This window comes from Phaseolus vulgaris, chromosome 9 (genome assembly GCF_051622355.1).
Source record: "Phaseolus vulgaris cultivar YP4 chromosome 9, ASM5162235v1, whole genome shotgun sequence".
NCBI lineage: Eukaryota > Viridiplantae > Streptophyta > Magnoliopsida > Fabales > Fabaceae > Phaseolus > Phaseolus vulgaris.
This window is the reverse complement of record NC_143506.1, coordinates 36,533,063-36,557,568: the sequence shown is the minus strand read 5'-3', so window position 1 is coordinate 36,557,568 and position 24,506 is coordinate 36,533,063. Positions and strand designations below refer to the sequence as shown.

Sequence of the window (24,506 nt, the reverse complement as noted above, 5' to 3'; positions counted from 1 at the left end):
AGACCGTTATCAGACCACCCATAATATGTAGTCTCACGCACGAGTTGACAACTTCGACATGAAGGGTGTGTGTTGGAGATCTCATATCGGTTAGAGATTAGGACATTCATTTCATAGTATATATATGGGTGCAAACCTCATCTTATAAACCAGTTTTATGAAGCTGAGTTAGACTTAAAATATTTTTCTTGATAAAATGAAAAAAAAAAAAAAACATAGATGATTAGGTAGCATGTATTATGGATAAGGGTAGTTTACTTGGGGACAAGATAAGAGATTGTTGAAACAAGTTGAGTTTTGTTTTTGGTTTGTTTTGTTTGTCTATATCTCAAATGTTTTTATTCTTCCACTTTTTTTCTTACTTTTTAATACGCGTAGATTGAATTGGAGGATAAAGACAAGGTGATTTATTTGAAGAATGAACTTAAAAATTGGATTTGGGTTCCAACAAGTAAAGGGCTTTGGTTTATCATGTTATATACGAAATGACACTAATTGGTATCGCAATTATTTGGCCGACATTTTAAACCTATTTTGCTTTTTCACAACATGTTTTCTTTAACAGATATTTTGAATATTTCTTACAAAATCATAGTACACCACACGCTACAGATAAGATCTCAGTAAGGAAAACTTAAATTTTCTTTGAAGACTCTTAAGAGAAGATCTCCACAACAATAATTAGATAATGGACTACTAGAACCAACACATTCATGGAATGCTGAGACCATCTTTTCAACATGAATGTTATGCATGAAAGACTATTCTAGATTGGATTTGTATAGTTTTGGTCTAGTTCTTCCGTATTTTTTGTATTTTTTTTAATAATATTTTTTTTATATGATGACAAATTATTGTTGTTATTTGAGGTGTTAACCTAACTGAGATCTTAAGTTGCATAGTAATGCTTAATATGAGAGCTTTTATTTTTTAAAAAAATGTGTAATTGAATTTCCTCTAAGACCTACTTGAACAAAACTTAATTTATACATCGAAATATTTTAACAAATACATCAATCCAACAATCAAGAACCAATAACCGACAATTGCAAAAGAAAAAAATATTGCTTAGATTTTAGCATGTCGAGATAACAACAACAAAAATTATCCACAAACATGTGGTCTTAAACCAATAATTTCGGATTAGTTAAAATAAATAAATTTTTTAAAATATATTAAATTATTATTAACGTGTGTAGATTAATATATTTGCTTTTCATAATTCAAAAAATCAATTATTAAAAGATAACTAAATTTGTAAACAATTCTATCATTTTCAATTTTATCAATTTGAATATTGGGATGTCTTTACCATGGAGTGATCTCCAACATCTTGAAAGACTTCAACTTGAATACATCTAATATACCTTCTTCTTTTATAGTAATTTAAAATATGTTATATTGATGGAAGTGAATATATTATTACACAAAGGCAGAAACAACACATAATTATAGCAAGTGTTTCAAAAGTTCAAAATGAGAAAGCTAAGAAAGAGGAGAAAATAATGTTAAAAAGTTCAAAAGTTTGGACCCAAGTGCCGAACCATGGGTCTCATTCATAAGTTGTGTTCATAATTTAAGATTAATGTCATAAGGATGCAACATGTCAATAATTTTCAAAATTTCTTTTATGGCCCACATTTTATTCTCTTATGGTATAAGATATTCAAATACAATTATATTGGCTTAAAAACTAACTTTTCATTTTGTTTATGATATATACTAAACAATTTTCCAGGTATTATATCAATTCTATTTACCATTCAATTATGACATAAACCTATCTAGAACTTATCATGATTTAGAAGGAATAATATTAGAAAATCTACATTAATTATAAATTTGATAAAATTATAATATATAAATCAATTTTGATGCTTAAATTGTATTTAAGTTAACCTTTTTTATAATATTTCTTTTAATATTTTTAATAATAAACTTATAACAATTTATAATAAACTAAATCGTATTGATATAAAATAATAATTATACAAAAATATATATTAATATAAACAACACAACAAATTAAATATAAACATAAAAACAATATTTTTAAAAATATTAAAGATAAAAACTTAACAGTGCAAACTAAACAAATATAAGGTTAATATTGAAGGATGTTAATAAAATAGTAAGATAATATTTAATTTGGTGAATAAAAGAATAAATAATTGAAAATAGGAGAGTGAGGGAAGTAGCTGTTACTCCAAGTATATTATCTGTCTATGCTCCCAATGAAAGAGTTATTTGTTGTTACACTTTAAGAATTTCATTTCACCTTCTTCTCCGGTGCCTCATCACCACCACCAACCACCATGCCCCACCGTCGCTCCTGGCACTCATCGCCACCCTTACTCAGCCCTCCACTAATCATCATTCTCTTCCCCATCGTCATTCTAACCATCCTCTTCCTCGCCCTGCCGCCGCTCCTCTCCGCCTCCACACGCCTCATACGCCCCGCCTCCGTCAAGACCAGCTGGGACTCCCTCAACATCCTCCTCGTCGTTTTCGCAATCCTCTGCGGCGTCTTTGCCAGACGAAACGACGACGAACAGACCCCAAGTAATAACCACCACCACGCCGTTCCGGATCGAAACGCTGCGTTTCGTCGAGTTCCTTCCCAAGGACAATCTCGGTGGCTTGGGATCCCAGGGGAAACAAAGGACTTCATTAATGATACACCTCTCAACCGCTTTCAGTCACCGCCAACCGCTGGTGCTACTCGGTTGAGAATGAGAAGAAACAGCAGCTCTTATCCAGATCTGCGCCAGTGGGAAACCGCTGATGACCGGAACAAGTTCCGCTTCTTTGATGATTTTGAAATCGACAAGCAGTTCCGCTCGCCGGCTAGAGACTATTTTCCTGCCGTCGACCACCGCAAACGGTGGCCGGAATCACCACCATCACCATCGCCATCACCACAATCACAACATCAGCATCAACACCAACAAGAAGATGGAGTAGTAAAGGAAATTCCTGTTGATACTTTCGAAATTCGTACCTCGTCGCCGCCGGTGAAGTCAACTACGCCGCCTCCTCCTCCACCACCACCGCCTCCTCCGCCGCCGGAATCGGCTCGTCGCAGTACACGACGGTCGCATCGGAAAACAGAGAGAGACACTGAGATAAGCGTCGAGCTCGACGAGCGCGAGTTCACGACGATCCCCTCTCCGCCTCTGGCTCCTCCGACGCCGTCGGCGAAGGTGCGATCGGAGCGTAAGACCGAGCGAAAGAAGAGCAACGTGAAGAGAGAGATAGCGAGTGTTTGGGCTTCAGTTCTCTCCAACCAGCGAAAGAAAAAGAAGAAACAAAGAGCAAAAAATAGCAACCATCAACATTACGATGATAATGCCGACGAATTAACCAATAGCACGACACTGCCACCACCGACGCCGCCACCTCCACCACCTCCTCCGCCACCGCCTTCAATGTTTCACAGTCTACTCCGAAAAGGACTAGGCAAGAGCAAGAAAATCCACTCAGTATCACCCGCACCTCCACCGCCACCTCCTCCGCCGTCGAAGCGGTGGTCAAAGCGCAAGAGCCAGATCCCTCCTCCGACTCCGCCGTCTCCTCCACGGCGTCGAAACACCGGGCGACCACCGCTGCCGAGCAGAAGCGTCAATTTCCACGAGGAGATTGAGGAGACAGTTAACGCGGGCAACCAGTCCCCGCTGATTCCAGTTCCGCCGCCGCCGCCGCCGTTCAAGATGAAGGCGATGAAGTTCGTCGTCCGCGGAGATTTCGTTAGGATACGCAGCAACCATAGCTCGCGGTGTAGCTCTCCGGAACGAGAGGAGATTATGAATGTATCGGAAAGTAGAGTGAATGACGGCGTTACGAATGGTGACGGCGTTACGAATGGTAACGGCGTTTTCTGTCCCAGTCCCGATGTAAACGTTAAGGCTGCATCGTTCATCGCTCGGCTGAGGGGAGAGTGGAAGCTCGAAAAACTGAACTCTTTCAAGGACAAAAGCAATGCCTCATTGCCTCCTATCTCAACAAAACACAACCAAAAATGGCTCTAATTATGGTTTTTTTAGTTCAGTTATTAGAGTCTCTTGGGTTTGGGTTTGAGTTTGTTTTATTTCCCTCACATACTTTCACTCATTCATGCCATTTTCTTGATTAAAACATATTTGTATAGCAGGATAACTAGGGCTCTCACTCTCTTTTTTATCACCTATTGGAGCCTTTATTACTTTTTCAACAAACCAACTTCTACCATTGTAATTCTTATCTAGTAGTAAATCTCATTTTGTGCTGGATTTTTATTTTTGCAACAGTTCTTCTAATAGGCTTAATATAATCACACATATAGGCATAAGAACGATTGCTTGGTAATCTTCTCCGTCAGTCATTTTTACACTCAGCTTCCTACTCTTTCCTTATTCCTCTTCTTGATCGTCCTCTAGTACAGGTTCGATATTTGCAGAAGACACTCCGACAATCAAGTCAGCAAAACTGTTGACACTCGTTGGTTGATTCGTGTTTAGGATTACGCTAAATAACATTTAATTATGGGTTAACTTTGTTAACTTGGTCAACTCATGATTCGTCGTTATGAGTCGATCAACCACATTTTATCATATGATCTTTCTTATCGTGGATAAACATTCCGATGGTTCGAGATTCTGACCGACTCAACATGTCGTCTGACTATACTAGTACATTTTTTAAAGATAAAATCTTAATTGACAACTTATCTCAGAAGTCTTGTGGTCGGTATTTTCTTCTGAATGTGCATAAAGAGTTGAGATCAGAAATAAAAGTGTCAATTTTGAAGCACGTACTTTGTTTTCACTGCTAAAGAGAAACCACCTTCACTTCCGTTAAGAATCTTTCCTTCTTTTCACCACCCATCCATGCAAACAAACCCAAGCCACTCTTTTTTTTTGTTTAAAAATTAAGCAATTTTATTCAGAGAAAAATATTTAAATTGACCTAAGGATTGTTATTTTAAAAAAAAAAACGAACAAATGATTACAAAAATAGCATGTCCTCATCTATCATTATGTCAACAAAATTTGTAAGAACAGGATCAAAATTTCATAATTTACGCAAATAGTTATCGAATAAAAAAAATAATCCAATTAATAATTCCAATAATATCTGAAAAATAAAAAATACAGTTAAAATAAATAAAAATTATCGTATTTTTGTACCATAATATGTAGTGTTGTACGTTTAGAGTATAACAATTAGTTGAATGTTAATATGTATATATTCTTTGCTTTTCTAATTATCAATAAAATTTATTTTGTGTGTGTTCATCTTCTACTTATAAGTATTTTATAGAACTAATTTACTTTTATATAGTCTATGAGAGAACTAACTTCAGTATAATATCACACGGGTCACAACTCACTCTACCTTCAATGCAATCATCTTCTTCTTCTCTTCTTTTTTTCATATGTTATTGCTTTTCTTTTTATGTATTTGCTAGCTAAGAAGTTCAAAAGCATTATGGATCAATAGATGTGAATTATCATTAATTTTTTTTTAAATTCATTAATGAAAATAATGGAGCTCCACAGGATGATGATCTACTTTATGATACATGAAAAATATACGATGTTATGGTTCTTTCATGATCACACGATCTCTCAATATACAAATTACTCAAAATATCATTTACATTGATAATATTAAATATTTTTGGAAAGATTTGTGAGAAATGTTCTCCAAATGTGATGATTTCATAATTTCATGTTTATTTCAAGAAATGCATATTATGTCAAATAAGGTGAAAGAAGTGTTTCATACTTATACACATATTTAAAAATTCTTTGTAAAATCCTTGAAACCAAATCCATACTCCTCATGTGACATAAAATGCGGTTGTGATGTTTTGAGATAAAATACACAAATTCAGATCATGTTATATGTTTCTTAAAGTATCTTGGATAAATTTACAATCATGTAAAGACATAAATCATGTTTTTTTATCTTGTTCTTCAACAAGAAAGACAACTTAATAAAAATTGTTTTCCTGATGTAAAAAATGTCGAATACTATTAGATAATGAAAATGGCTGAAAAAAATCAAGAAATGGAGAAGAACAAATCCCGATTATGAAAAACATTGCACCTACAATGACAAGATGAATCATTCCATATAGATGAATGTTATTTCAAACATAACTTTTGATCTTGAGATAAACAAACAAACGAGCATAATATTAATAATTTTTTACAAAATAAGAACTAGTAATTTAAATGTAGGCCAGCCATCAAGATATTAATCAAAACAATGAACAATTTACACCTAAGCAAGTTTAACCATTATTGAAAATATTGAAAGATTTTTCAACAAATTTTTCTCACAAAGTAAATCAAATTAACAATCTTATTGTCGAGTATTATTCCACTTATAAATCTAAGAAAGTTAAAAAATTTCAAGATTCTTAGATTCTTTATACATGAGTTACATATTACATAATTTTTTATAAAATCAAACTTGTTAATATAAAACTTTTAAATGAATCTCATGTTATAGCACTTCATACTAAAAATATTCAATTTTTAAAATTATTGTGTTCATTATGTTACATATATTATTAAAGGATACGGATACCAGAGTTACAGAAAGATACCTAATTGGGAGTGTTTTCTAATTATCAGTTGTTTCTTTCTATAGAAAAAAATAATTGAATGTCTTTTCTAATTATCAGTTATTTCTCTTTATAGAAGGGAATAACCTTTATTTTATCTTTTGATTCTAGTATTTAATATTGATTATTTCCTTAGTATACTACTTGTATATATTCAAACCCCTTTTGTTTTTTATTTAAATAATAAGAAAGAAGAGATATTCATTCCCATATCATTTGTCTTTAGTTTACTCTTTTGTTCATCTTTGTTCCCTTTTGTTCAGTTTTATTTTGTAATATATATCTTATTTTACTTTCAATCATATTTTTGTTCGACACTTCATTGAGTGTTTAAATTGTGAACTAAATTTTTATGAAAACTTTGTCAAATACGAGATAATATTACTTTAAAAAAAATGGGCATGTTGAGTTTAAGAGGGACTCTGCTACCTACCTGGAGGAACCAAACACTCATCATTTTATCAATACTATTTTCATTAACAATATAAAACATTATTAGAACAATGTTGATTTTGAAATTTTCAAAAAAAAAATCAAAGTATTCTCTTACATGCAATCTAATACAATCTAATAGTGAAATAATGTGTAACTCTTGTTGTTTAGTTAAGCAACATAGATTATCTTTTATGAAAAATAATATTATATCTATTTATAATTTTAATTTGTTGCATACAAACATATGGGATTCTTTTGGAACTCCTCTCATTGATGAGCATTGATATTTTTTTTTATTATTGTAAATGATTTTACTAGGTTGTTTTTCATGAAAATTAAAAGTGAAACCAAAATCCAATTCTATTATCCTTGTTAAGAATAATTTCAACTTGAATATTAAAACTAATAGGATTGACAATGAGTAAGAATTTGTGTATAGTGAATCATACTACATGTGTAGAAATCTCTAGTCACAGTTGGATGTTAATAATGTCTTTCTTATATGGATCTACCACATAATCTTAATAAGTATGCAAGGAATGTTAATAATGTCTTTCTTACATGCAAGGAATGTTAATAATGTCTTTCTTACATGCAAGGAATGTCTCTTATTTCTACCAAACTCAATCAAGTATGCAAGTTAAAAAAGTCTTTATATGAGTTAAAACAGGTCAATAGTTCCAAAAAAAAATTATATAGATCTACCTCTCTTTCTTTTCATTGATTTTGTTCAATCCAAATTTGATCACTATTTGTTTACTAAAAAGATATTATCTACTTTCACAATTTTACTTATGTATGTACATGATATCCTTCTAGCTGAAAAGTCCATAGTTGAAATGTGAAACAATTTCTTAATCAAGATATTAATGAGTTCCAAAGTTTCACATTAAATGTTTTCATCTTTTTTGTTGTCTAAATTAATGCAGAGGTCCCCTTTCTTGGTCCCTAAAGTGCTCACTCAAATATTCTCTTTCATAAATGTTCAACTATTCGACAGGTAATCCAAGTACACAGTGACTAAGTACAATTGTACACATGGTCTTCCATTTGAGTTTCATTCATTCTTAAAGTTATTTATTCAAATTCCAACTATATCTTCAAATACACCATGTTCTAAGCTATAAGGAGGAGTGACAAAATCAGGTGAAATATAATTTTCTTGCCTTAAATTATGAGATTTTCATGATGGATTTGATCATTTCACTGATGATTTTTTTGCAACTTTTGAATGTGACAGACACAAATGTGGGGGGCCATTGCAGGAAGTGGTAAGGATATATGTGTACCAAAATTCGTCAGACTCTTGTAAGGATCACAGAAATTATACTTTTCAAGACTGTTCTACAAAGTCCCCATCAGAACACATGCACATGGAATGTGCATTGGTATATTCCACTTACATTGGTCTTCTTGTATTATACAGCAAGACTAATATGGTATGAATAAAGGGATATTTCATTCATATCATGAAGAATTGTTGAACTACCTACAATTTTCCAGCACCATCTATCACTGATAATTTTGATTTGGAACATGTTGCATTTCTGATTTCTTTTTCTCCTTGAGAATTACCTGCCTAGGCATTACATCTATCAGGAAGCTTCCCCCATTCCATACTGAAGCAGAAATCTTCAGTATTTGGAAAATCACAGACAATTCATAGGACAAGAATATGGGAACAGTTAGTGCTGTGGTTGCCACAGTAAACATGCCTTGAAGAAGGATGTACATCAACAAGCGATTTTGATCCCCAAGTAGGCCACTTAAGCGCCACCACATATTGTTTGCTTTCTGAGCCTTTTTGGAGAGTTCCCTATGAAACAGTGAACACAACAAAATGAGAAATTTCAAACAACTTTCTACCACCACTCAAGAACACACCCTTCCAAAATGGAGTGAGAAAAGTGTAGGGAAGTTCATTGATTACCTGTAGGAAGTCATGACTTCAGGATCTCTTAAAAACCGTTGTCTGCGCAAGACATTGACAATGAGGAAGTATAGAACCTGCCACAGAATGTAAACTGCTAAGGGAACCAGAAACAACCACATCCAGAGATGGGATTTATCTTCAATATAAGGCCATGTAGCTCTTGCAGCAGTTCCCTCTGGTCGCATGGCTTCAAAGGTTGTAGGATTCCACCATCGAATGGAAAATAGAACTAATCCTGAAAACAAAACAAAACTATTGCATTAAAAGCATAATATTTGACAAGTCTATCACAAATCCAAGCCAAAATGGAAGCAGAGTAAGAAACAATAAAGTTGAGGAGTCTATCAGAAGTCCATTCCAATTGTAGCATCTCTGATATTCTGATGTCTATCTAGAAGTTCCAAGTTGTTGCATGGATAAACGAGTACTAAAATAATATTTTCATAATATTCAGGATAAAATGTATTAATTGAATGTACAGATTTAGGGGCATATTCTTAGATGAAGACTCATGAATGGTTTTATATCCGACAGATATTACATAATTCAAGCATGGATAAAGAAATCCTCCATATGCACTAATACAAATTTCTTGATAAACATACATTCTGGCTATTATAGCCACTTTTTAAATTTCCTTACAGAATTTAATCATGAATTCAGTTCCACACAAATAGAATATTTAATATTTAACAAAATTATCCACTTTTAAAATCAAAAATTTCTGGGCTGGAAACCTTGTTTTTCTGTTATTTCTCTGAAAAATCTAGCAAAAGTTGTCTACTGCTACTAAACTATTGATTTCCATGTCTGGCATGAAGCTATTGAATATTGATTTTAGTTCAAACATCAATATGCATCTAGGAGGATCTATCTAGGTGCAGAAAAACTAGGAGTTAAACCAACCCCATTACTATTCGAGAATCTTTTGAATATTGAATGGAGAAATTATGAAGATAATAGAATTTGAATAAAAAGCATGTAAAATACACTTTATCAGAGATGTTCCACACAAAATTACTTAGTGCACGCTATGCAGATAACACATACAGACCTTTTTCTTGCAGTCATTCCCAATATTTGACCATGGAAAACATAAGTTCAGAATGATCATAGTAGAAGGCTAAGGTTTTCCAAAACTTTATTATCTTGTTTAAAAAGGAGAGAAGTTATTAAAAATGCAGTCATTACCAGGTAAAAGATGGATCAGAACACTGACAATTTTGTCAAAAGAACTGAAAACCAAACTGCAGCGCCAAACAATCAAAGCCCACGCTAATGGTCCCTGCAACAGTTCTTGAATAAGTCATAAAGTTGACAAATGAACCATTCTTCTACCAAGATATCAAATTATGGTTACCTCAGCGAATGAAAAGCAGACCATGAAAAGCTTTTCATTTCTTGGATAAAAAAGGAGGCAAATCAACAAGATTGTATTGGCATAATAGCAAAAATCCTGAAACATATGAACAATACAATCACTTAATTGCTTGGTTTTCATGCATAGTTTTCTAATAGGTACATATGAAATTAATACTTGTACCCTCTTCATAATGAGAACATTAAGACATTGTTCCAATGATTTTAATCAGTAAAGATATTGAAACAGGGCCTAGGAGTCTCTAACACACTTTCTAAAATACTCTTTATCAGTAGTTAAAATTAAAACTTGTTAAAAATTGCAAATCATGAGAGAAGCTTATTAAATAAGTAATGAAATTCACATCAATTTATGATTTATAATACATTTTAGTCAATAAAAAGTATATTTAAAAGAGTATGTCAAAAAGTTGTGTTGTTAGCACTTCACTGGTTTCATGGTTGCAGAGAGAGTATGAGATATCATCATTTACCAGGAGATAGTAATGCCATTTCTTGAACCTGTAATATATCCAACGGAGAGGAACAAACACGACATAGAACACACAATATACCAAGGGAACAGCTTCTGGCCCTGGTAAAAGAGGGTGATAAAAAATGAAAACCAATAAAGAGGCATTGAATCTTCTCAAAAGAGAAAAAGAGAAACAAAAACCACTACACTGTTCAATCAGAATAAACTTACTTGCCCCAAAGAGGAAGCAAAACCCACCAAAGCCAAGAACCCCCAGAAGATGAGTCACCTGAACATTCACAGAAATAAATAAAAAAAATCAAAGCTTGTTCGATATTAGCATACCCTAATGGCCCAAGATGATGAAAAATAAATCCATAGCTAAAAAAACATGAATCAGAAATTAAGCAAACCCACCTTGTTGATGAAACTTTCATGCTCTTCAGCTCGTTTGACTATCTTCACAGCTTGTTTAGACAACACCTCCTTAATTTTCAACCAAAACAAAACAAATCCATATCATAAAATCAAAAAATAGATACAGAATGCATAGAAATCAAATTGGAAAAACGAAAAGGACAAAACTTGTGACGCCAATCAAATACAGTTATTTTATAATATTGTTCAGTCAGCTACAAAATAAAATTAAACAACAGTACCAAAAAAACATGCATCTAAGTTTTATACAAAAAAAAAAAACATATGGATTGAAGGCAACAACATACCTTGGACCTATCCCTGAACCTACTACGCCTGGTCTTTTTAGAGGGTTCGCTGTCTGTATAGTCTGATGCAAAGTCTTCGTTATCAGACACAGCCATACGTGTTTGAATGATTCAGACAGAGAAAGATGGTGGTGTGTGCAGAAACACAATTTTGGGAGTGAAATATGGCCTTTGTTCTCCTGTCACACACACACACATATATATATATATGTATATATATATATGTATATATATATATATATGTATATATATATATATGTATATATCTATATATATGTATATATATCTATATATATATATATATATATGTATATATATATGTATATATATACCTACATATGTGCCTTTTCTAATTTTGATTCATATGAAAAAAAGTATAAACAACCAAACCATCTTAACTAATCAACTAGTAGTGTAATGTAATTGAATGGTCTAACACTGTAAAAAAACACTATTTTCTTTAAATTTTATATGACTGAAAATTAATAGTTTGTGATAATTTTTTTAAGAAAATTACATTGAAGACCATTTTTAATTGGTTAACATGATAAAAGCATACATCAAAATTAAACTTGTTTGTTAATTAGTTGAGACTATAAAATCAAGCAATCACATCATTTCACTTAATAATGTGAAGATCACATCAAAATTTCGATAAAAATATATAAATTCTTTGAATACTTAATAAAACATAACAATTTATAAAAATTTAATTAATAATGCTACGAAATATTTATAAGGTAATTCAAATTTAGTTATGTTATTTTATACTTTTTATGTAGAGACATAAAAACAATAACAACTTAGGATAACCATCATGTCAACTAAATTAATGACAAAATCAAAATGTAAGAACTTGATTGAAAACTAAATCAAACAAAAAATTTAATAAAAAAATAAAATAAAAATACTTAAATTTATAAATTATTATAACTAATTCAATTTAGGTAACCCAACATATACCTAAGTCTAATTTTTAAGTGATATTATGAAGAAGGGTCATCTTATGTTTTTAAGATACTAATTGAAAAGTAAAATAATATTAAAAATTATAAGAAGGTTGATTAAGCACTAAAAAGATGGGTATCCCTACCCATGATGTTGATGGATAAGGACACATAACCCAATTTTATTAAGATTTGTGCCATGTGTCCCATAACATGCACTCCACAGAATCGTGGAGGTTTCCAGAAGTGTCACTGGAACATTATTAGCTTCATGGTTACATATTATAAATTAATATATTCAAAAAATATTTTAATGATATTATTTTAAAATTTATATTATTAAGATGAAATTTTAGTTTCAATAGACTCACACCTAAATATTATTTTTATACCTAATAAATAGATATTTTGTTTAAGATGCTCGTTTTATGATAATGCATAATTTTGTTTATTCTTTTATCTGCTTGCATGGATGTAATTAATACTTAAAGTTTAATAATTGTTATACTTTTGTAATTATCATCTTCTTCTATTGACATGATAAATTTAGTATGTAATTACAAAATGTTAATATATTATATGAGAAGTTTTATTGAAATGTATTTAGGATTTAAGGTTTGGAAATTTAATAACTTAACAAAGCTTTATTTCATACGAGGAAATCACTTTTTTTCAGCTATGAGGAACATACTTAAGATAAAATAATTAGTTTATTAAAAGTATATATTATTTGTGAAATATTTGTGTATGATTGTCTATTTGTCCATGAAAAATAGATTATCTTTAATTAAACTATTAAAACAATATTATTTAAATTATATTATCTAGTGATTATTGTTCAAATTTAACACCATTAGCATCTCTGTAAGAAATGCTTAAGAAAGTTCAACTTATGTCAAATAGTATAATGATAAAAAAATAATAATTAAGATTAGAAGAATCACAATAGTAGTATAAGGGTTTTTAAAAAAAAGGAAATAAAAGAAATGTGATCTAAATTAAACTAGTAACTTTAATCCGTAATTTAATCAAGATTCGTTGTAAATTTATTGATAGACATAATATATAAAATAATAATAAGCATCTTTAATAAAACAAAAGTAGTATGATTTTTATTTAAATAAATATACACTACCTTATAAGAGGGCTCAAATTATGTCAAATATTTTGTCTAGCATCAAAAGTTCAATATTTAAATAACAAATAAATATTACAAATTATATAAATCATTAAAAAGAAATAATTTAATATAAAATATTGAAAATTAATTATGGACTATCATTATCAATATTTTATGTATAAAAATTTTAAAAAATAAATTACATAAATAATAATAATAATAATAATAATAATAATAAAATTATGTCATATAAATGAAAGAAACAAAAAAATGCATAATTAAAAAAATATTTTAAAAATATTATATATTTAATAAATAATTTAAATACGGAATAAATATAAATATTCAACATTTAAAAAAAAACTACTTGTAATTATTAGGCCAATTAACTTGGACTAAATTTGACTTTATATTTAATTAGGGTTAACTAATCAACATGACTTTTCCTAACACTTTTGGGCTTCCTAAGCTTAAACTTGGGCTTTCTTTTGTGTTGTAAAAACCTCTAACAATAATTGCTTTCTGCACTCAATGATTTTGAACCTGCACCCAATCAATTTGTGAAATTTCAAAATTTTCCTTTATTCCATACTCAATACGTGAATCTTCTTCATCCTTATGCATTTATTTCCATTTTAGGGATTGGCTATTTATTTTATCATTTTAGTAAATATTAAAATATATTCCACGATAAAATATAGTTTTTTTCTCGTATATATAATAATTTTGAGTTCACTTAACAAGTGATTTAGAGTTTAATCACTGAATATGAAAATTAATTAGTATAAGATTATTTCAATTTAAATTAACAGTTTCGAATTTTGAGTTTTGAATAGGTAAACTATATTAAATATTTGATTTCACCCGTAGTAATTTTTCTCAAGTATAATTGTCTTCCAAGAAAATATATACGTATAATCCTAAAATAAATAACCCTCTTACTAAGAAATACATGAAAATTTGATGCAATGTTATTTCAACTTAATGATATTTAATTTTTATGGATAAATTTTTATTATATACATGGAATATGTTAATATGTAACTTGTAATAAATATAAAATCATCAATAATCTTATATATACAATATTTTTTATTGATTCAACCATTAAACTATAATTTTTTTTCGTCAAGATTATTGTGTCTTATGTTAGTGTAATATAAATATTTGTAAACATTATGAAAAAAAAATCAATTTAGCAATAAATTTTGAGAAAATATAATTCAATGAAAAGGCATTATTGGGGAAAATATATGGTCAAATTTATACTAATATAGTTTATATATATATATGCCTAAATTGTTCAACAAAAGCAATATTTAGAATTTTAAAATTTGAATTTGTGAAGATAGGGTTTGTTGGTGAAATGTGATGATTTTAAATGAGTTGGTGGTATATGTTTGTTGATTTTATAAATGTCAAACACAAATTCACAAATATTTAACGGCGTTACAATTATTTAACGGCGTTTCCCCGGCGCCTCCATTTCAAAATTGGGGGTGGGTAAGACCACCTTTATTATATAAATAATTAAGACTGAAAAAATAAATTAATTATCATTTCCTTCTTCTTCTTTTTATGCCATTCACAAATCCATTTCTCACTCCCTTACACAATTAATTATAACAAGTTTGGTTTGAAATTTGAAAAGTTTTTTAATATTTTCAATTTTTTTTATCAACAATAACAAATATACACACTACAAGGAAATCATAAAGTAGAAACCAATTTTTAGACACTAAAATAATTAGTTGCAATAATAACTAAATTATAGATCATTTTAAAAACTAAAACAAAAATTGGTTTCTAAATTAGTTTATATTATTGTTAAATAGTTTCTAAATTGGTATCTAATTAATAACCAAGGTTTTAACTACCAATTATTTAGTTTCTAAATTTGGTCTCTAAAAGTTTGGGTTGCTAATTAGATACCAATTTATAAACTATTTAACAATAATAGAAACTAATTTAGAAACCAATTTTTGTTTTAGTTTCTAAAATGATCTATAATTTAGTTACTATTGTAACTAATTATTTTGGTCTCTAAAAATTGGTTTCTATTTCATAATTTTCTTGTAGTGATAAATGCAAACCACTTTAGGGGTGAATCAACCATTATACATACAGAAATCATCTAGCAATGTCTGCCAAACCAACAAGCGAAAAGCACTGCCCCTAAAGACCCTAAACTACATCAAGTAACCAAATGCATACATTTTCAATATAACACTACTAGAAGAAAATCATTAAATAAAAATTAATTTTAGAGATTAAAAAATTGATTTTTAAATTAGTTTATATTATTATTAAATGGTTTTTAAATTGATATGTAATTTACAAAGTTTTTTGCTACCAAATTTATAATTTAAATAATTAGTAGTTAAAATCTTGGTAGCTAATTAGATACTAATTTATAAACTATTTAAAAATAATAAAAACTAATTTAGAAATCGAAAATTTTTTGAGTCTCTAATTTAGTCATTATAATAACTAATTATTTTTTATTTTTAAAATTGAATTTTGTTTTCTTGATTTTTTTTGTATTAGTGTAACTTTTGAAAACTAATATAGAGTTTGAATATCTTGAAATGAAGATATTGAAAGGCATAAGCAATGATGTATGTGTGGCTCTCTTTGTATAATTTGTGAGTCTTTGTGGTGTTGTCTCCCTTATCAAATAAAGTTGTAGACATTGTATTGTTCAGTGTTTCTCTATTTGTTTTCTATGTTGCTGTGTGGTCCCTATTCTTTTAATCATTCATTATTAGTATCATACTTCATAATTGCTTAGTCATAACCAATGCAAATATCATATTACATTTTTTTTTCATACACATCAGAGTTTCAAGATTTAGTCTTATAATAAATTGATTCTGAGATAACTAAAATTTGATTAAGATTGAGTGTTTTAACCTATTCACCAAATGTACGATCATGGCTTGAGGTTTGGAGTTTGTACCTTTGAGCCTTTATATAAAAAGAAATATATATAGAGAAAAAATTATGTATAAATAATATTAAAACATGAACGTTAAGTTTGAAATATAAGATTTCACTCATTTATATAGTATTAAAAAAAAGTTTTTTTTTTTTTTACTTTTTAGGTAAAGATGTACTTCACTACTAAAAACAACATACATAAGTTATATTGAATAAAATAAATACTATTTTAAATACTAAAAAATTATTGGTATCTAAATTAGTTTTTATTAATAAATAGTTTTTAAATTCACATATAATTAGCTATCAAAATTTTAACTACCAATTATTTATATTTTAAAGTTAGTAGCTAAAACCTTGATAGATAATTAAATAACACTTTAGAAAATATTTATCAATCATAAATACTAATTTAAATATTAATATTTTTTTAATTTTAAAAATAATATTTATTTATTTTAGTTTTTATTTAATTATTTTTTTATAGTATTTGAAATAATGTAAAAAAAAATATAGAAACAAGTGTATATAGAAGATGAAAAGTAAGAAGATACATGAAAATGACAATTAACGAAGAAAATATAAACAACACACAAGAAAATAAATAAAGACAATGAATTTTGAGTACGGTGTCTATAGTTCTCAAAATCTACTTTAAAAAGAAGTGAATTTTATTGATTTAATCATTCAATGTTAAATTTATTGAAATTGAACAACAATATAGTTAAATGATCCATGCTTTTCTATTTTTTGAAATATATATATTACGTCGATTTTAATTTATATAAATGAAGTATTAAATAATTTGATATTAATATAATATCTTATAAATATTATCTATGTCAAAGTAATTTTTAATTTAAAGATATTTATTAAATGCCCTTATTGTTACATGATAGGTTATGCATATAGAAAAAAGTATGGCTATTTAGAATTTGAATCAATCAAGCACTTTAATCCTTAACTTTTTTTTTTTTTTTACTTTAGTAGAAAACGATATCTATTTTATTCCATTTTAGTCTCAGGTTTTTCTTTCAGGAAAATCCATGTTCAAAATTTGGTAACAAAATATTTGAGAATTGTTGATACATCGAAGAAGTGATGTGAAATTTTCTTATGCATTTAAAATTTAGAATGATTGAGGGTTACAGCGAACACAAACACATAATTAATGAAAGAACAATAAAAAAATAAGAAAAAAAAATGAGAGAATACTTAAATTGAATGAACAATGTGCATGAAAAAATATACTGTTGGAAGGAGAGATTCCATTCATAAATGTTTTCTATAATATGAGTATGAATATGTTAGGATGATTTTTTTTTTAAACATTTTTTTAAAATCAAAATAATAAAAAGGGTCACAAAATAAATTGAAGATAAAAAATAAAAAATAAAAAAATGAAAAAATTTCATATTACTTATAAATTAATTAATTTGAATTGTTTATGAAAAAAGTTGTAGAGATTGATGTATTGATAGTGAGAAATGTAGTGTAGATGCAAAGTTAAGTATATTTGCACATTGTTTACTGAACCCTCTAACCTTCCACTGTAAGATATTCTCTGCACTTTGCATCTTTCTTTATCTTCTTCTTTTTTCCTTTTAAATTTATTCAGATTAACTTCACTATATTTTTTTGCCCTTTTGCTTGTTTATTTTATTTTCCTTTTGGGGTTAGATAAAGTTTCCTTTTTCCCATTCATATCTAAATTTGAATTTGTGTAATCTACTCTCCCTAAAATTAAATGTTTTGCATGCTGAGTTTTTTTATTATACAATTGATAAAACTGATATTCTGTTACAGTTTATCCTTAAAAAATATTTCAATAAATTAAAAAAATATATATATAAATTATCATTGAACTGAACTCGACTCTGAACAATGTAAGACTACAACTTATATAAACAAAAAATACTCATTAACATTCAAAATAATTATAGTATTATAATCTAACCTTCCACATTTTAACAATCACACAAAACTCAAATATTGATGTATGCCATATTTAATCATCAAAAACTCAATATCATAATATATATATAATAATAATAATAATTTTAATCTAATACACACTACTTTAAAGAATGAATTATTTATTTGTTTTAGTTATAACCTTTTTAAATAATATGTTTATTTTGAAATCTTTTCTCTAAATTTATAAAAATTAGTTCTTATAAGTATACTTATTATTGGTTGAAAAAAAATACTTAAATTGATCAAATACACTAAATAAAATATCTATTGGGATAGTTAATTAAAAAATAAAGATTAAGTTTATTTATTATAATTTCTTCGAGACATGTGACAAAATAAGAATATAATACCAAATTTCAATAAATTGATTAATTAGTTGAAGAGATTAATTACGAGTAACAAAGAAATGTATAGTGCAAAAGAAATGCTTATAAATTGATTTAGACATAATCTAATTAACCATAATACACAAAAATAATTTTTTTTATTATTATTATGCAAACTTTAGTCAGTTTATTATAGCAATTCTCATGAATCGTTATATCATATGATTTTATACATAGAATGAAGCTAACATTTTTATTACTTCAAATTTAAATAACGTGACACATTAAAAATACTAAGTATTATGTTGTTTTTATTGGTATAGCTTTATTAACGTTAGTTAAATTACTAGTTTAAACATTCTTATTTACTCTAATAATATAATTAATTGTACTAAAATTTAATCTATTGACAATATATATCAATTTTTTTATCAATAAAATTATTTACTAATGTGATATATTTACCTATTCAATATTAAATTTTTAATGTCCTCTCTAATTACTTCTAAAAGTTAAAATTAAGGAATGTTAAATAATGAAATTCAAGATAAAGCAAACGACGAGTTATTTCTTATATCAACATTGTTGTTTATGTAGATAATATTGTTTTAAAAAATTATTAAATGAAAAGTAATATTAGTAAAACAATAAATAAATGTTAGTATATTAAACTAATAGCATCACTTACAAAATTGTGTTGAATATTCACTTTTAACAAATTTAGTATTAAAGTAAATTTTATGTAAATAGTTATATAGTGGTGTAAGATCCATGCATATTCCATGTTTAAAATAATATTATTGGAAAATCTGAAGAGTCATGCAATTACCGTTATAATTACGAAACGACACAATGCGAAAAGGTAAGATTTTTTTTTTGACAGAACCAGAAAGAATTAAAATCAAGAAAATTATACTAATAATTGGGATTTGGGGTAGATACGCGCATGAAAAAATAAAATAAAATATATTAAAATTATAATATTATATTTATTTCTGCAGTTTTTTCAACTTCAATTCTTTGGTTTTGAAAGAGGAAGCGGCAATTCCTAGAGAGAGAAAGAGATTGTAGAAGAGAAGATAACAAGCTCTGCTGACAAATTGCCAAACTTTTCGTAAGTTTCGTTTTCTTCTTCTTCTTCATCTTCTTCTATCTTTAAGTTTCTCCCTTTTTGACCTGTGACTGAAAAAATGGAATTTTTTTGGGTTATAGAGTTTCAGTGTTGAATTTGAGAACAAGGGTAGGTGTCTATGGATTGGGTTCGCTGACCTAATATTTTTGCGGTTGCTTTGGTTTCATCTCCAACACTGCCTGGTACTCAATCTTTTCACTCTTTTTGTGATTTTGTTATTAAATTTTGCCATGTGGTTTAATAATTTCCTGTGTTTGATTTATATTTTTTCTATAAAAGATTCTGGGTTGGGTTCTGTTTCATTGAATTGACTTTTATTTGTTTGTTGGGTAGAAGAGGATGTTGTCGAGAATGGAGGCTGGGAAGAAGAGTGGTGGGGGTTCTAGTGCCCCGAAGAAGTTGCTAAAGGATGTTGAAACCATTAACAAAGCTTTGTACTTGGATAGAGGGTCTTCAAGGAGTTCAATACCTAGTGTAAATTCTCGATCTAAATTCACTGGGAAATCTCAGTTACCTGATCCCAAATCTAAGTCTAAAGCAAGTGGTAATAATCATAATAATGATGATGATGATGGTGTTCAGAAGGATAAGAAGTCCATTTGGAATTGGAGGCCTCTAAGGGCCCTTTCCCACATCCGAAATAAGAGGTTTAATTGTAGTTTTTATCTGCAAGTTCATTTGATTGAAGGGTTGCCTCCAAGTTTTGAGAATGCTAGTATTGCTGTGTACTGGAAAAGGCGTGATGGGGTTCTTGTGACTGGTGCTGCCAAGGTGATTCAGTCTGTGGCTGAATTTGAAGAGAAGTTGACCTACACTTGCTCGGTGTATGGCAGTAGGAGTGGACCTCACCATTCTGCCAAGTATGAAGCAAAGCATTTTTTGCTATATGCTTCGCTTCTGAGTGCGCAGGAGATGGATTTGGGAAAGCACCGGGTGGATCTGACAAGGTTGCTTCCTCTCACTCTGGAGGAGCTTGAGGAGGAGAAGAGCTCGGGGAAGTGGACTACTAGTTTTCGACTATCAGGAGTGGCTAAGGGTTCTGTGATGAATGTCAGTTTTGGCTATACGGTGGTTGGTGATAATACCAGTGCTACCAGAGACAGCCATAATGCGTCTAACGTATTGACTTCCAGGCAGAATAGTATTGCTCTGATGAAGCAAGAGGCTAAACCCCGACAGTTTGATGGAAGCAGCAGGATGAGGCGTACCTCTAGTTTGCAATTCTCACCTCGAGGTTCAGATGAGGTAAAGGATCTTCATGAGGTGTTGCCATCAACTAAGTCTGCTCTAGCCAGCTCAATAGACATCTTATATAAGAAATTTGATGAAGAAAAGGTTAGTTCTCTGCATGGCGAAGCAGAAGTTGATTCATTCACTGAAAATCTTGCGTCAATCAAACCAGATGCATATGCTTCCGTTCTTGGAAAAGAAACATTTGATGAGCATGTGAGTAAGGCTGAAGATAAATGTCCAGTGCATGACGAACCTGGACTCTCTGTGTTTCAAGAAAAGCTGGAGATAATTAAACCAGATGACAATTCTTTACCTGATTCCGCAAATGAAAAGCTTGAAGAGTTTCAAGGTAATGATTTTGTTGTTGTTGATAAGGGCATAGAACTATCATCAAGTGAACCTGTTGTAACAGAGGAATTCATTGTGAAGGCTCCTGAAGATGCTTCTACAGTTCTTGGTATATCTGGTATACAAGAACCTTTTGAAGACAGTGTTAAATATGATTTTCTGGATGAGGTAAATGATAGTTCTAAGGACCAGGTAGTGGTAGAGGAATTTACTGGCAAAGAGGATGGCTTTGATAGTGATACTAATGAGCTGCTCCTGCAAGAACTAGAATCTGCTTTAAATAGTGTATCAAATTTGGAGAGAGTGGCACTAGAATCTCCCAAAACAGCAGAATTTAAATCTGAACATAAGATGACAAAGTCACATAGCTTGGATGATGTTACTGAATCAGTTGCCAGTGAGTTTTTAAGCATGTTAGACTGTAGTCCAATGGCGTTGAGTTGTGAAAGTGAGCCTGAATCTCCAAGAGAGCTACTTTTAAGACAATTTGAGAAGGAGGCTTTGGATGGGGACTTCTCCTCTTTGTTTGATTTTGAAATGAACCACGATAATGAAGCAGATGGTGGCTATGATGGTTCCACTGCATCTGAGCAGTGGAACTTTTCTGAAGATGTTAACTCATCATCCTTTTTCCAAGAGCTGCAGGAGGAGCATCTAGCTGAGTCTCAGGATGTGAGGAGCAAACAGAGGGCTCAGATACTAGAAGACATGGAAACAGAAGCCTTGATGCGTCAATGGGGTTTGAATGAGGAGGCTTTTCATCGTTCTCCACCAAAAGATTTTACTGGTTTTGGAAGTCCAATTCCTTTGCCTCCTGAAGAGACTCCTATATTGCCTCCTCTTGATGATGGGTTGGGCCCTTTTCTTCAGACAAAAGACGGGGGTTTCCTACGCTCTATGAATCCCTCACTTTTCAAGAATTCTAAAAGTGGTGGGAGTTTAATCATGCAGGTATCCAACCCTGTCGTGGTACCTGCAGAAATGGGTTCTGGGATAATGGAGGTTTTGCAGTGTTTGGCTTCAGTGGGAATTGAAAAGCTCTCAATGCAGGCAAAGGAGTTAATGCCGCTAGAAGATATCACAGGGAAGACAATGCAACAGGTAGCATGGGAAGCTATGCCTGTCTTAGAAGGAGCAGAGAGGTTAGCCTATCCTGTTTGTATCACTGGTCTTGGCTGAGTTTTTAGTAGTCATTCTTAAATGTTTTACTGATTGAATTTTGCTTTGCTTTATGCAGGCAAAGCCATTTGCAGCATGATCCAGCAACAGGGCAAGGCAGTGTTCATCTGCAAAGGGACTTGAAAGGAATGCCGTCTGGACAAAAGTCTGGCAAGTTTAGTTCTAGAACAGTGGCCAACCAACTAGGTTCAGAGTTTGTTTCAGTTGAAGACCTTGCTCCATTGGCTATGGATAAAATTGAAGCACTTTCAATGGAGGGTTTGAGAATCCAATCTGGGATGTCAGAAGAGGAGGCACCGTCAAACATCATTGCACAGTCCATTGGGGATATTTCGGCTCTGCAGGGCAATGGTGTTGATATTAGTGGGTCCCTTGGCCTGGATGGTGCTGCTGCTTTGCAGTTGATGGATGTAAAAGATGGGACTGATGGCGGTGATGGTGTTGATGGAATAATGGGCCTATCATTAACTCTTGATGAATGGATGAGGCTGGATTCAGGTGAGATTGATGATATAGATAATATCAGTGAGCATACTTCCAAACTTCTTGCAGCCCATCATGCCAACTCTTTTGACTTCATTCGTCAGAGTTCGAAGGGAGAGAAGAGACGAGGCAAAAGCAGAAGATGTGGTTTGCTAGGAAACAATTTCACAGTAGCATTAATGGTGCAACTCCGTGACCCTCTGAGAAATTACGAGCCGGTTGGAACACCAATGCTTGCTCTTATACAAGTTGAGAGAGAGTTCATGCTTCCAAAGCAAAAAATTTACAATAGTGTGTCTTTCATAATGAAAAACAATGACGAGGATGATGATAGGGAAATCCTAGCGAAGGTGGACACGAAGGACACCCAGAAAGAGGAGAAAAGTTCTGACGAGGAAGAGGGCATTCCTCAGTTCAGAATCACAGAAGTCCATGTGGCAGGTCTGAAGCCTGAGCCTCAGAAAAAGAAGCTCTGGGGCACTTCAAGCCAGCAACAATCTGGTTCTCGCTGGTTGCTTGCTAATGGAATGGGGAAGGGCAATAATAAGCTTTCATTGATGAAATCAAAGGGTGCATCTAAATCTAATGCTCCAGCTACCACAAAGGTGCAACCTGGTGACACCTTGTGGAGCATATCATCTCGTGTTTTTGGCAATCGAGGGAAATGGAAGGAGTTGACAGCACTAAATCAACATATAAGAAACCCCAATGTCATTATACCAAATGACACCATAAGACTCAGCTGAAGTCCACAACATAGACTCTTGTTGTCTTTTGGAGTTGTTAATGTCATCAAGCCATCTGTTTCTGAACGCCTTGTCACTCAGGAACCTGTGCTTGGGCATTGTTTGGTTTTGTTATAGTAGCATCAACGAAATTGGACTGATCCTCTAATAATTGCAAAGTACTACGAGATACATAGAAAATATGAGGGATTTTCTGTATTTTGCTGTAGGCACATTTTTCTATTGTATAGCCAATTGTAACTTGTGCATGCATCTGTTGTATTTATGTCTTCAGGAAGAAGTGTTTGTATGTTACATGGAGTAAATTATATTTGCAGTCCACAATGGAGTATTCTTGCAGAAAAATGTTAATTTTATTACAATTGCAAATTTAAGATGCACAGTTCAGAAAAATGATTGCTGTTTGGTCTAAGATTTCGATAAAACGTTCTGCATGTTTGGTTGGTTTTGAAAACCATCAGTACTTAATCTTAAATATCTTACTTTCACCTTCAGAATTATATCTAAAATTTGCATTTCATCTTATGAAGTCATA

At 30.7% G+C, this 24,506-nt stretch overlaps 3 protein-coding genes across 4 annotated transcripts; 2 read left to right on the top strand and 1 right to left on the bottom strand.

The window, feature by feature from the left end:
• Nucleotides 1-2,315: 2,315 nt before the first annotated feature.
• LOC137822437 (hydroxyproline-rich glycoprotein family protein) lies at nucleotides 2,316-4,028 on the top strand. The gene has a single exon (XM_068627323.1). It carries the CDS (start codon nucleotides 2,316-2,318, stop codon nucleotides 4,026-4,028), a length of 1,713 nt encoding a protein of 570 aa, XP_068483424.1.
• A 4,303-nt stretch (nucleotides 4,029-8,331) lies between these two features.
• On the bottom strand, nucleotides 8,332-11,806 carry LOC137821908 (glycerophosphocholine acyltransferase 1). The gene is made up of 8 exons (XM_068626704.2): nucleotides 11,541-11,806; nucleotides 11,233-11,301; nucleotides 11,047-11,104; nucleotides 10,835-10,935; nucleotides 10,342-10,437; nucleotides 10,173-10,266; nucleotides 8,979-9,216; nucleotides 8,332-8,864 (listed from the first exon to the last, which is right to left on the bottom strand). The coding sequence occupies exons 1-8, from the start codon at nucleotides 11,634-11,636 to the stop codon at nucleotides 8,561-8,563; spliced, it is 1,056 nt and encodes a 351-aa protein (XP_068482805.1). The 5' UTR covers nucleotides 11,637-11,806; the 3' UTR covers nucleotides 8,332-8,560.
• Nucleotides 11,807-19,816: 8,010 nt separating this feature from the next.
• Nucleotides 19,817-24,316, top strand: LOC137823200 (protein PLASTID MOVEMENT IMPAIRED 1-RELATED 1). 2 transcript variants are annotated; one of them, XM_068628370.1, is made up of 4 exons: nucleotides 19,817-19,964; nucleotides 20,063-20,164; nucleotides 20,316-22,705; nucleotides 22,801-24,316. In XM_068628370.1, exons 3-4 carry the CDS (start codon nucleotides 20,322-20,324, stop codon nucleotides 23,969-23,971), a joined length of 3,555 nt encoding a protein of 1,184 aa, XP_068484471.1. In that variant the 5' UTR covers nucleotides 19,817-19,964; nucleotides 20,063-20,164; nucleotides 20,316-20,321; the 3' UTR covers nucleotides 23,972-24,316. The 2 variants fall into 2 exon arrangements, with proteins under 2 accessions (XP_068484471.1, XP_068484470.1); XM_068628369.2 differs by having other exon boundaries at nucleotides 19,839-19,964; nucleotides 20,319-22,705.
• Nucleotides 24,317-24,506: the final 190 nt, after the last annotated feature.

Excerpts from the sequence above, each read along its gene's own strand:
- LOC137822437 (XM_068627323.1), top strand. The coding sequence starts at position 2,316 with ATGCCCCACCGTCGCTCCTGGCACTCATCGCCACCCTTACTCAGCCCT.
- LOC137821908 (XM_068626704.2), bottom strand. The coding sequence starts at position 11,636 with ATGGCTGTGTCTGATAACGAAGACTTTGCATCAGACTATACAGACAGC. Across the intron at positions 10,438-10,834 it reads AATGGCATTACTATCTCCTG|GATTTTTGCTATTATGCCAA; the intron begins GTAAATGATGAT and ends CATATGTTTCAG. Across the intron at positions 9,217-10,172 it reads TCTGATCCATCTTTTACCTG|GATTAGTTCTATTTTCCATT; the intron begins GTAATGACTGCA and ends TTTTGTTTTCAG.
- LOC137823200 (XM_068628370.1), top strand. The coding sequence starts at position 20,322 with ATGTTGTCGAGAATGGAGGCTGGGAAGAAGAGTGGTGGGGGTTCTAGT. Across the intron at positions 22,706-22,800 it reads GTCTTAGAAGGAGCAGAGAG|GCAAAGCCATTTGCAGCATG; the intron begins GTTAGCCTATCC and ends TGCTTTATGCAG.